Genomic DNA, 13,452 nt, shown 5'->3' on the forward strand with positions numbered 1-13,452 from the left:
TCCTGGCATCTTTAAATGGAAGGATTATAGTCTATGTAGTAAATGCTATTTCTAGTCCCAGTTATCACATGAGAAAGCAGAGCCTTAAAATGGTTAAACGATGTATGCGAAAACTCACAGTAGTGGAGCAGGACTTAACTCCACACTGTCTTAACTGCAAAGCCCTGGCATAGTCTGATCCACCTGCTAAATAATATGAACAACAGATGGCCTGTAGAAGTAGAATCAAGTCTCAGGCAGGGGAGATAGCATAATTGTACAAAAAGACTCTCATGTCTGAGGCTCCAAGGTCCCAAGTTCAATCTTCAGTCTTCCACACCAGAACTGAGTATGGCCAGAGCACAGCAGTACCCTGGTATAGACAAAAAACCAAATGTATTTACTAAGCAACTTTGAATGGCTTGAGCTGCAGTATGATATGGGTCTATATCTGCTTAGAAAATGGTCCCCTGGGGGATAGGTGGTGGTGCGCCTAGTTAAGTGCTCACATTACAGTGCCCCGGACCCAGGTTCAAGCCCCTGGTTCCCACCTGCAGGGAGAAATCTTCACGAGTGGTGAAGCAGGGCTGCAGGTGTGTCTCTGTTTCTCTCCCTCTTTATTTCCTCCTCCCCTTTGAGTTTTGCTCTGTCTCTATCCAATAGTAAATAAATAAACATTTTAATGCTTTATTTAAAATAAATAAATAAAATGATCTCCTAAACTTTAATTGTGCACGTATCTCTTAAATGTTACATTCTAACAAAGTCTTATAAAATCTGTGGTTAGTCGGGTTCATTTGTTTTGAAAAAGACTGATTCATTTATTAATACACACAAAAGAAGGAGAAGAGGAAGAAGGAGGAGGAAGAGAAGAAGAGGAGGAAAAGGAAGAGGAGAAAGCACCATATGTGACATGGGGACCAAAGTCAGGACCTCATACTTTTAAGTCCGTTGCTCTAGCCAGTATGCTACCCCTCTCCCGCTCCCCTTCACCCCACCCCCACCCCGCAAATTTGTCAAATTTGGCCTCTTGTAAGTTTATAAGAAATCATGCCTTGGCTATAGATGATGAAGTCTTTAAAGCTCAGAATAAACCAGGCTATCTATCTTAATTTTTTCAAAAGTAGCTCACATTGACAGTCCTCCACCAACTCTGATTTTTACAGGAGCACCCAATTCTTGGACAGCCCTTTTTTGTGCTGCACCCTTGCAAAACGAGTGAATTCATGGCTCCCGCGTTAAAGCATTCTCAGAAAATCAATAGGTAAGAAGCACCATCAAGATACAGTGGCTTTTACTCTTGGTTTAAAAGTGTAAATCTTTTTATGTGACCCTAAAAGCTACACTAAAATATATATATATATATATATATATATATATATATTTGTAATAATAGTAATGACTACCATTTATTGATTTTCCACTGTCCGCTGTTCTAAGAATTTTAGATACATTAATGCACTGAATTGTATAACACTTTGATAAGCTAAGAACCATTATTTTATTCAGGGTACAGAAGTAACAAGCATGGGAGTCGGGCGGTAGCGCAGTGGGTTAAGTGCACATGGCACAAAGCATAAGGGCCGGCGTAAGGATCCCAGTTCCAGCCCCGGCTCCCCACCTGCAGGGGAGTCGCTTCGCAAGCATGAAGCAGGTCTGCAGGTGTCTATCTTTCTCTCCCCCTCTCTGTCTTCCCCTCCTCTCTCCATTTCTTTCTGTCCTATCCAACAACAAACAACAGCTATGACAACAATAACAACTACTACAAGCACAACAACAAGGGCAACAAAATGGGAAAAATGGCCTCCAGGAGCAGTGGATTCGTAGTGCAGGCACCGAGCCCCAGTGATAACCCTGGAGGCAAAATGAATGAATGAATGAATAAATAAATAAATTTTAAAAAGACGTAACAAACACAAGGGGTTAAGATACTGGTCAACGGCAGCATACAACTAGTTAAGGGATGGAATAAAGAGTTTGAACTCAGGCACATCTGTCTCAGAACCATGCTCTTAAGCACGCTGCACTGTACTTCCTCACCAAATTGCTTAAATCACTTAAATTGCATTTAAGTATAAAATTAGTCACAAAGGGAAATCAGGAGACCCAATTCATTAACTTGCCTCTCGGTAACTACCTTACCAAGGAATCCTCAGTCTCTTTGGAACTTGAGACTTTGTCAAGTGATGGGGCTGGGATCCTAGGTTGTCGGCATATGTTACTACTGCTACTGCTACCGCTACCATCTGAATACAGCCTTTGTGAGTGACGTAGTAACGGCTTACAAGATTGTGAAGTTAGAGGGGTTATAGTTCCAAGTGGGCACACAGTGATGAAGGAAGTGTTTTGCCCGTTATTGTGCCGACCTAAATTTCTACCACTCACTCAAACTACACTGGAAATGCTGGAATCGCTACTGTTTTTCTCTTGCTCCCCAGGGACGTCAACTACATCACATCGTGGCTGAGCGTTGTGGGGCCAGTTGTTGGGCTGAGTCTACCTCTTAGTTATGCCAGTGCAGGCTCTCGGGATGAATGAACTGTTGAATGAACAAGGTAAAAAGGAAAGCCTGACATGAATGACTGCTGTTGCCAGGAGCCTGGGGCCTGCCTGCCTTGCCATATATTGCTTGTTTTCTTCTTTAATAGGATGACTCCTTTTTTTTGTTTCAGTTTTGTAACCAACTTATGGCTAGTAATTTAGGAAGCTTTTTATTTTGCTATAATAACACTATGAGTCTGGATGGTTTTATTTTAGAACTGATATCCTTAAATAAGACTTCACTGTTTAATTAACCTTCTGTTATTATCTTTGTTTTGATTCTACCTTTTAGACTCTCCTGTTGATTCCAAGGAGCTTAGAAATCATGTGGGCACATGTGCCAGAGTGATGTCTGGTTCTTTCTCTCCGCTTGTTATTCTAATGGATAAATAAATAAATTCTTTGAAAAAAAATCATATTGAGAACACCAAGAGTTTACCTGGCCAAATCCGGTGTAACATAACCAGTACCTTTTATGAGTCCAATTCACCAAGCTTTTGACACGAATTTCCCACCACCGCCACCACCACCACCACCACCACCACCACCACCACCACCACCACCACCACCACCCCACTCTGAAAATAAGTATTTGTAGCAACTGTTAGATTTTATGTTTAGAAGAAATACCTCAAGGTCGCAAAGCACTACAAGTAGCAAACTAAGTACTTAATTTGGAGTAAAAACAGTGACAGCATTAGGGCTTTCTTAGGTCATTTAAAAAAAAAAAGTTTATGAAAGACCATCTTTCTCAGCCACATTGTATATATTCCTCAACCACACCAACTTGAAGGGATTTGCCCTGGATTACACTCCACTCCAACGTGACACACAAGTGCGGCCTTTGTCCGAAGGGCGGTAAATTGAGTTCCATCTTCCTTTCTCCTCCATATCCCATTTCTATATCAAGAAAATTCTAGCTCTCCCCCCAACAATCTGCATCGGATTTTCTGGTATGAAGAGTTGTGGAGAAATGGATTCCTTTATTTTTATGTAAGATGCATAGAAAGTAAGATACAGGGTTTGTGTGTTCCCAAGACAATGTCCTAAACATGATCTGCCTTAGTCTGCTACAGTCAAACCCAGTAGCAATAGACTATCTGTTTCACCTCGAAGGCCTATGTGTATGTTTTATGTATATGAATCCACGTGTGGGACTATGTGAAAGCTTGGTAGAGCTTAGGGGAGCTCTCCCATCCTTGATGAAGGTCTGGAAAGACACCCCACTTGTTAGCCTCTCTCCTTATAGAGATGAGCCAAGAGGGAAAAGTCTCCCAGACTCAGTTTCTCCTTGTTAGTATCTCAAGCTCACAGAAGGCTTACAAGCCTCTCACACTTAGTTTCTTCCTGCTAGCAGCAGGCCAAATGGCTGCCTGCTTTAGGGTTCACTCAAAGTTCACACATCCACTTCACCTTTTGATCACAAAGGAGAACACACTCTATCATACACCTCCAACACCAGACACTGAAAACCCCAAATCCTATGTCCTTGTGCCCTTTGATATCTGTGATTTACATCCATTTTTGTTTTTCTTCTTCTCTATCTCACCTTACTGGTTTAACCCCTATGCTTCTCTCAAATGCCTTTGGATAATTAACTTGCCTGCATCATGGAGACTAATTGTCTTGACCTTTATGTATCGCATCAGTTCTTGTCATACCAGCCCCTACCATAGGGGCAAGCTGACCTTTAAGAAACCTGTAATTTCTGACATATTTGAAAAATGTTCTTTGTTTAACTCTCTATATAATCCCGTACCCATCTCCAAATAAATGAGTGTTTGTACCAGAATACTCCCTGAGGCCTCCTTTCTGAATCATGCTGTCCCTAGAACTGATGAGGGAGGGTTGATGGCTTACCCCCTGGTTGGAGCCACTCCACGTGAGTGCCGGCATCCATAGGGGTGTGTGTGTGTGTGTATGTGTGTGTGTGTGTGTGTGTGTGTGTGTGTGTTTAAGTAGGTAGTTAAGTAAATAGATACAAAATAAGAAAAACAAAAACTTGATAAGAGATCTGCGAGTTATTTTACAAGAAAGTGTAGTAGACATTAAAAATAATCCTAATCTGGGACAATTTTCAGTTCTGGGTTGCTTGCTTTTCATTTTTAATTTGCTAGGGATTGAAACAAAGAGAAATATGTCTAGATGAGTCTCTGTTAATGACAGATGGACTGCTGAATCATCTGAGAATCTGCTACAACTGCAAATGTTGGGAGGGGAGGGACACCGTCAGAAATAGCCCCTGTGAGGTGGTAGGATTCTCACACACCTGCTCACAGGAGGAGGGTGTGAGGTGGGGAGTCCTGCTCTGAACCTCCTGCTATTGTAGCATTGATAGATGTGGTTGGGTTCTTGGTCAACAGGACAGTTTTGGTTTTTTTTTTTCTGACTGTGTGTAATTCCTGCAAACTGGATTTCCTTACTAAGGTTTGTTGAAGCACTGCCTCCCCCCCACCGCCTGCAACACACACACACACACACACACACACACACACACACGAGAAGCAGGGGAAGTGGTTCAGTTGAGGAATCACAGAGGATCTTGATCACCTCTGCAGTCTGGAGGCGAAGGGCTGAGCCCTCAGAGGAAGGCAGAGTTGAGAAAGGGTTAATTCAAGTTGCTAAAAAAAAATAATAATAGCTAGGGGTCGGGTGGTAGCGCAGTGGGTTGAGCGCATGTGGCGCCAAGCACAAGGACCAGCGCAAGGATCCCGGTTCGAGCCCCTGGCTCCCCACCTGCACGGGAGTCGCTTCACAGGCGGTGAAGCAGGTCTGTCTATGTTTCTCTCTCCCTCCTCTCTCCATTTCTCTCTGTCCTATCCAACAATGACAACATCAACAACAATAATAACTACAACAACAGTAAAACAACAAGGGCAACAAAAGGGAAAATAAATTATAAAAAATTAAATATATATATTATAATAATGTGTCATCAGGACGATGTACTCTATCTTGGAAATAATAGCTAGTCCTGTACCAACAGATTCTTCCATAGATGGTAGGTAATCTGTTCGTTTGAGGTCAGTGTGTAGTAATTTTCTTTAATGTGTTTACTTTGCCACTGGGGTTCTGCACCTTCTCTCTCTCTCTCTCTTTTAAGATAGGGGGCTAGAGACAGGGAGAGAGATAAATCAGGAAATGAAAGACACCACGGCACTGCTTTAACCCTCACAGAACTTCCCCTATGTAGGCGCCCCCACGTGAACTAAGGGCTAGAACCTGGGTCCTTAAGCATGCTCCAGTGTCCACTCAACTGAGTGAGGTATCTCCCAGACTCCTGTAGTTTTTAAAAAGTTTTTAAAAAGTCAAAGCTTTTTCCCTCTAGTTGATGAAGACCTGAACATTCACTCAATGACAGAAGAAGGAAACGAATTGCTTGAGTAGGTTGGGAAAACCTTTCTTCCTCTCTTAAGCCAGCTTGATTTCTTTGCTGAGTTGTTTTTTATTTATTCTTCCCACACTAAGACTTTTAATTTGGCTGATAGAGATGCCTTTCCTTCTTTCTTTCTTTCTTCCTTCCTTCCTTCCTTCCTTCCTTCCTTCCTTCCTTCCTTCCTTTCTTTCTTTCTGTGGTCCAGGAGGTGGCACAGTGGATAAAGCATTGTTGGATAGTACAGAGAGAAATGAGGAGAGGAGGGAAGATGAAGCGCCGCCCATGCAGATGGAGAGCCTCACGCTTAACCTGCTGCGTTATACATGCTTCTTATCTGTGGCCTTGGTGTGGGCAGAGAAGGGGAGGCCTAGCACCTGGGATATTTCAGTCCCAAGACAGCTGGCTTCCTCCCTAGTCATCTTTACCTTTAAACACCCATGTCTCAAGGGGAGGAGTAGCAACCACAGCCACTGATTTAATTGCCGGCAGAGTAAACCCAAAAGAGATGCAGTCTTAGGCTCTGTGTCTCCATATCACAGAGGAAGGCACTTCTCCACCAGGTGCATAGATTAAAATATCCACAGAAGGTAAATCAAGACAGTGAGCACTCTGCCTTCATTTAGTCTTCCACTACCTCAGCTCTTTCTCTCCCCCTCTTCCTCCTCCCTCATAAATCTTAAAAAAAAAAAAAAAGTGTGGAAGTAAATAGCATAATAGCTATACAAAGAGACTCTCATGCCTAAAGCTATATAGTCCCAGGTTCAATCCCCTGTACCACCATACACCAGAGTTGAGCACAAAGTAAAAAGTAAAAAATAGGTAAAAAGTACAAAATAGGGAGCCATGTGGTAGCACAGCCGGTTAAGCGCACGTGGTGCAAAGCACAAGGACCGACATAAGAATTCCGGTTCAAGCCCCTGGCTCCCCACCTGCAGGGGAGTCGCTTCACAAGCAGTGAAGCAAGTCTTCAGGTTTCTGTCTTGGGAGTCAGGAGGTAGTGCAGTGCGTTAAGTGCACGAGGTGTAAAGCACAAGGACCAGCATTAGGATCCCAGTTCGAGCGTGGGGAAGTCGATTCACAAGCAGTGAAGCAGGTCTGCAGGTGTCTGTCTTTCTCTCCCTTTCTGACTTCCCCTCCTCTCTCCATTTCTCTCTGTCCTATCCAACAACAATGACATCAATAGTAACTACAACAATAAAAGCACAAGGACAACAAAAGGGAATAAATATTTTTTAAAAATAAGTAAATAAATGGAGGGGGCAGATAACATAAGTGTTATGCAAAGAGACTCTCATGCCTGAAGCTTTAAGGTCTCAGGTTCAATCCCCTGCACCACCATAAATCAGAGCTGATCAGTGCTCTGGTAAAAATAAATAAATAAACTTATACATATGTATGCATGTATGTTTTAAAAGTCCCTGTCTTAGTTCTGCTTTGTGTTTTCCCTTCTGTTCTTATTTTTCAGCTTCTGTCTATGAGTAGGACCATCCCATATTCATTTTTCTCTTTCTGGCTTATCTCACTTCACAATTCCTTTTTTTGTTTGTTTGTTTGTTTGCCTCCAAGGTTATCACTGAAGCTTAATGCCTGCACTATGAATTCACTGCTCTTGGTGGCCAATTTTTTTTTATTGGATAGGACATAGAGAAATTGAGAGGGGAGGGGTAGGCAGAGACACCTGCAGACCTGCTTCACCACTCATGAAGCTTTCCCCGCGGGTGGTGTTAGCGAGCGAAATCAAACCACCATCCACTGTAAGGAAGCAAAAGATGTTTATTCATGAATTTGAATCCGGGTCAAGTGATGACTGACAGCAGTCTACCAGCTCGACCCTGTACAAGGCTCAAACCACACAATTTATAGGAATTCAGACTACACTCAGGGAGGGGGAACACATCACCTTATCAACCTATATCCAATAACATGCTATAATGCTATAGAAAAATGCGAAATCCAATCATTTCAAACCTAGCAAAAAGCATGATCCACTCAAAGCAAAGCACGGGCTACTTTCAAACATTGCAAAATCACACACCCAATAGAATCTAGCCAGGTAGGGTCACCACCACCATCAGCTGCCCCCTCCTGGAAAACGGTTTCCTTGTGCAAAGGTCCTGATAAGCCTTGCCTGTATGCAGGGTCTTGGTAAACAACCGGTGGCTTACTGATTAGATCCTGTTTTAAGGGGAAAGGGCAAGGAATTTTCCATCTCACACTATAAGCAGAAAAGCAACTATACTTAAAACTTTAAAACTACTGCGTCTAACAGGTGGGGACTGGATGCTTGAGCCCAGGTCTTTGTGCATGAACTTGAGCTAGGCATGGGGAGTTGCATCCAAAAAAATGGCTCTGAGAAAGTAATGGGAGGAAGGGGCTGAAGACAACCTTGGGGTGGGGGGGAGACAGCATAATGGTGATGCGAAGAGACTCTTATGCCTGAGGCTCCAAAGTCCCAGGTTCAATCCCCTGCACCACCATAAGCCAGAGCTCAGCAGTGCTCTGGTAAAAAGAAAAGAGAGAGAGAGAGAGAGAGGTGGAGAAACAGTGTTAGGGCATGGTGAATTGTGGGGAAGGGCCCACTGTCTGGGAAGTCCAAGCCATTATTTCCATGAGAGTCTGAGCGGGTTGACCCCGAGCCCTTTCCTTCTCAGGAAAGGCAGTAGGCTGGTCCCCCCTGACCTCATGAACTTATAATGGATGGGCTTTTTCAGACTGGGTACCTTTCTTCACGTGTTTCCTCATTCCCTTTGAACAAAGGCCAGGAATTACTGTGTATGGCCAACAGAAACCCACTGCAAATATGCTGGCTTTGCTCAACTGCCCCCTTTGCCCCCTGCCCGGAGGTGCTTATAATTCACTCTTAAGAGATAAAGGCCTCCTACCTAGGCATTGTGAGCTCATGACCAGACCTTCTACGGTAACTTTCCAGTTGTGATCAAATACTTGATAGGTCAAGATCTAACTCTGTATTGTGTATGGATTAAATGATTACCTTAACCTTTCTCAAACCTTTGGGCATACCTACTTGCTTGTATCCCCCAATAAACGAGTCGTCTCTGAGGCTTCTCCCAGAGGAGGAAGTCGTATGGTTGATTCCTTTCCACACACTCTCCCTCATCACCAGGGCCCCCTAGGACCCCCAGGGGCTGCCCCAGTCTCCGCTGCCAGTGGCCAGGGGGGCAGAGAGCCAGGTACAACCCACAGTGAATGATGTTGTAAAAAGACCAAGGCTGTGGGTAAGAGTTCTACAGAGAACTTTCACAAGGAAATCAAACCCATATGTCAGTGACTACACTATAAACCACTAACCCTCCCCATAAAAATGAAAAATTAAAAAAAAATCAGTGTGCACTGCGCATGGTAAAGCTGTATACCTAGTAGTAAGGTTATAATTATTTTGTGAAAAATTGACTTCAACTACATGTAAATGTAAATATATACACATACATATATACTCTGTCCCTATAGAAGTTTGTGTGTTAGATTGTGATGCAAATGTATTTCTTTCTTTCTCTTTCTTTATTCCCTTTTGTTGCCCTTGTTTTATTGTTGTAGTTATTATTGATGTCATTGTTGTTGCATAAGACAAAGAGAAATGGCGAGAGGAGGGGAGGACAGAGGGGGAGAAAAAGAGAGACACCTGCAGACCTGCTTCACCACTTGTGAAGTGACTTCCCTGCAGGTGGGGAGCCGGGCGCTCGAACTAGGATCCTTGTGCCGGACCTTGCGCTTTGAGCCACCTGCGCTGATCCCACTGCACTGCCACCCGACTCCCACAAATGTATTTCTAACTCCAAAGAAGAGTCATGGATATGAAAAATAATAGACAAATAAGATCTCTTCTAAGTCAAAGACCCTCATTTCCTCCTGAGGCTACCAATCTGTATGTTACTAAAGGCTATTCTCGAGGGTAGGGGAGGTCTAGCCCAGAGCTATCTGGGGTTTGCTAAATCATTTGGTCTGACACTGCCAAGGCAACTGGAGTTGTTGTAATAGCAACATTAATGGTAATTGTTAAGTTGGTTATTTTGTATGGCCTATGAATGGCCCTTGGCAGGGAAAAAAAAATGCAGAGCCCCTGGCTCCTCACCTGCAGGGGAGTCGCTTCACAAGCAGTGAAGCAGGTCTGCAGGTGTCTATCTTTCTCTCCCCCTGCCTCTGTCTTCCCTTCCTCTCACCATTTCTCTCTGTCCTGTCCAACAACAATGACAGCAGCAACAACAATAATAATAACCACAATAAGGATAAACAAGGGCAACAAAAGGGAAAAAATGGTCTCCAGGAGCAGTAGATTCATAGTGCAGGCACCGAGTGAGTCCCAGTGATAACTCTGGAGGCAAAAAAAAAAAAAGTCCCCAGCCCTGTTTAATTTATTTAGTTGTTATTACTTTCTTTAATTTTATTTTAAGATACATACAGAGACAGAAGCAGAAAAAGAGAGGCAAAGATACCACAATACTTGAGCTCCCTCTAATGCAGTGGAGACTGGGTTCGAACACACATAGCAAAGTACTGCACTGTACACTATGTATCTCCCTTGTACAAAAGGACATAGGGAATACTTAGCTTTTACTGTGCTCATGGCACTGAGCTACTGATAGATACCTAGGTCCCTGAAGCTGGTCCTGTGGATTTTTTTTCCAGGTCTTGTCTCCAAAATTGTCTTCACACTTTTTAAAAAACTGTGTTAGTGATTAAATAGTGATTAACAAGATTGTGGTGTAAGAGGGGTATAATTGCATATAATTCCCACCACCAGAGTTCCATATCCCATCCCCTCCATTGGAAGGTTCCCTATTCTTGATCCCTCTGGGAGCATGGACCAAAGATCTTTATGGGGTGTAGAAGGTTGGAATTCTGGCTTCTGTAATTGCTTCTCCATTGGACATGGGTGCTGGCAGGTCAATCCATACTCTTTGCCTGTTTCTGTCTTTCCCTAGTGGGACAGGGCTCTGGGGAGGTGCAGGTTCCTGGACACATTGGTGAGGTCGTCTGCCCAAGGAAGTCAGGTTGGTGTCATGGTAGTATCTGCAACTTGGTGGCTGAAAGGCGGTAAGATATAAAGCAAGACAAATTGTTTAATAATCAGGATCCTAAAGGTGAAAGTATAGAAGATGAGATTTGGGGGTCTTCATGGTGGAAGGAGCTAGGAAGTCTATTTTAGGTATATTCCGAAGCGCTCATGACTTTACTAATTTTTGCTTGAGCCTAACAGCTAACATGCAGGTGGGCTAGGGGTATTGTCTGGGAAGATGGTGTCAGAATTGAGGATTGGACTGGAGAGCCACACTTAAAGTGGCAACATTCTTTGAAGAAAATGCTGTAACTTTTTTTGGTTGTCAGTAGTGACATCTAGTGGTGATGATGCACTATTGCATGTGTCCTTATAGCTTTTTCTTAAAAAAAATATATATATATAAATATATATTATACTATATAATAATTTATATATTTATAATATATATTATAAATAAATATATATACTTTGCTATGTCTTTTTAAAAATATTTATTATTTTTGTTGCTCTTGTTTTATTGTTGTAGTTATTATTGTTGTCATCGTTGTTGGATAGGACAGAGAGAAATGGAGAGAGGAGGGGATGACAGAGAGGGGGAGAGAAAGATAGACACCTGCAGACCTGCTTCACCACCTGTGAAGCGACTCCCCTGCAGGTGGGGAGTGAGTCCCAAACAGGCAGTCCCAAACAAAAGGGAAATACATATGTGTGTGTGTGTGTGTGTGTATGTGTGTGAGTGTGTGTGTGTGGAGTGTGTGTGTGTGTGTGTGAGTGTGTGTGTGTGTGTGAGTGTGTGTGAGTGTGAGTGTGTGTGTGTGTGTGTGAGTGTGTGTGTGTGTGTGTATATGTGTGAGTGTGAGTGTGTGTGTGTGGAGTGTGTGTGTGTGTGTGTGAGTGTGTGTGTGTGTGAGTGTGTGTGTGTGTGTGTGTGTGTGTGAGTGTGTGTGTGTGTGTGAGAGAGAGAGAGAGAGAGAGAGAGAGAGAGAAACACCAAAGCTTCTGCACGGTGGTGCTAAAAGTTGACTCCCGAAATACTGCTTTGAGCCCTGGAACTAGCAGGGTCCTGAACTTGCCGTTAGGTGAGACGATGAATTCTCACTTGTGCTTGGCACACACAGTTCCATGACAAGCCATCCAGGAACCATCACGGTACACAGGCATCTGCGACTAGCCCTTGCAGTCACACAACTCTGACAGCCGGAAAACGACTGGCCCTGTTCACTATGCACACGTCTGCAGGAGGCCCTGACAGGTTCCAAGAGGCCCCTGCAGCCAGGTGTGTGCCTACCACCAGCTCTGCCCACCACTGCTGCCTGCCCTGGTCCTGGCCGTTGGATCTGCAGGCACCATTAAGAGGACAGCAGCCCTGGAAGGCACTGCAGACCCCTCACAGCTCCTGCCATAGATCAGACATTGCTGATGCGGTGGACATGAATTGACTAAGAAAGCAAGATGTCAGATGCCTCTACAGCCCAGAGCTGCCACTTACCCCACAATGAATGCTCGGTCCCAGACCCAGACTCAGAATCTTAACAGGCTCCAAGGTACCCTCGCCTGCAGTGAAGGTTTTTTCATCTTGAAGTCGATACTCAAAATCTGGGAGAAGTTATTACCTCGAAGAATCATGACATCAGGGAATCAGGCAGTAGCGCAGTGTGTTAAGTCCATGTGTGGCACAAAGCGCAAGGATCCCGGCTTGAGCCCCCGGCTCCTCACCTGCAGGGGAGTCTCTTCACAGGCGGTGAAGCAGGTCTGCAGGTGTCTTTCTCTCCCCCTCTCTGTCTTCCCCTCCTCTCTCCATTTCTCTCTGTCCTATCCAACACGACGACATCAATAATAACTACAACAATAAAACAACAAGGGCAACAAAAGGGAATAAATATTTTTTTAAAAGTCTTTTAAAAAATTATGACATCACCAATGCCTAGTAACCTCAAAGAATAGGATTACTCAAACTGCCTGATAATTCAAAATTAGCATTCTAAAAGATGATCAGAAGAAACAAAATCAACCATCCGAAGAGATCTATGTTCACAGCAGCACAATTTTCAATAGACAGAACCTGGAAGCAAACCAGATGTCCAAGGACAGATGAGTGGGAAAGGAAAAAAAAAAAAGTGTGGTGTATATATACAGGATGGAATGCTACTCAGCTGTTAAAAGTGAAGAAGTCCTCTCCTTTGTGTCATCTTGGATGGAATTTAAAGACATCATGTTCACTGAAATAAGCCAAGAAGAGAAGAACAAATACCAAATGACCTCACATACAATCTGAACTTAATAAACAGGGACAGGGAGTCAGGACACAAAACGAAATGCACTGCTGTGTGGTCGCTGTCTCTCTCTGAAGGAAGTAGCCTACTCAAGAATGGTGAAATAGTGCTTGCACAAGGACTCTGTTGCATAAAAAAATTAATTTAAAATGCATATACTGGGTGGGGGCAGATAGCATAATGTTTATGTAAAAAGACTCTCATGTCTGAGGCTCCAAAGTTCCAGCTTCAATCCCCTGCACCACCCATCATAAGCCAGAGCAGTG

The 13,452-nt window shown here is 43.5% G+C and overlaps 1 protein-coding gene across 3 annotated transcripts in view; it reads left to right on the plus strand.

Moving 5' to 3' along the window:
* ATG10 (autophagy related 10) overlaps window positions 1–2,936 on the plus strand; it is a 362,807-nt gene extending 359,871 nt beyond the window's left edge. For all 3 annotated transcript variants that reach the window (XM_060201123.1, XM_007518781.3, XM_060201122.1), the window contains 3 exons: window positions 1,146–1,243; window positions 2,418–2,534; window positions 2,813–2,936. In XM_060201123.1, the coding sequence (XP_060057106.1) occupies window positions 1,146–1,243; window positions 2,418–2,517 (198 nt within the window). In that variant the 3' untranslated portion in view covers window positions 2,518–2,534; window positions 2,813–2,936. The remainder of the gene's footprint in view (window positions 1–1,145; window positions 1,244–2,417; window positions 2,535–2,812) is intronic.
* The last annotated feature ends 10,516 nt before the right edge of the window (window positions 2,937–13,452 follow it).

This window comes from Erinaceus europaeus, chromosome 11 (assembly GCF_950295315.1).
Source record: "Erinaceus europaeus chromosome 11, mEriEur2.1, whole genome shotgun sequence".
Classification (NCBI taxonomy): Eukaryota; Metazoa; Chordata; class Mammalia; order Eulipotyphla; family Erinaceidae; genus Erinaceus; species Erinaceus europaeus.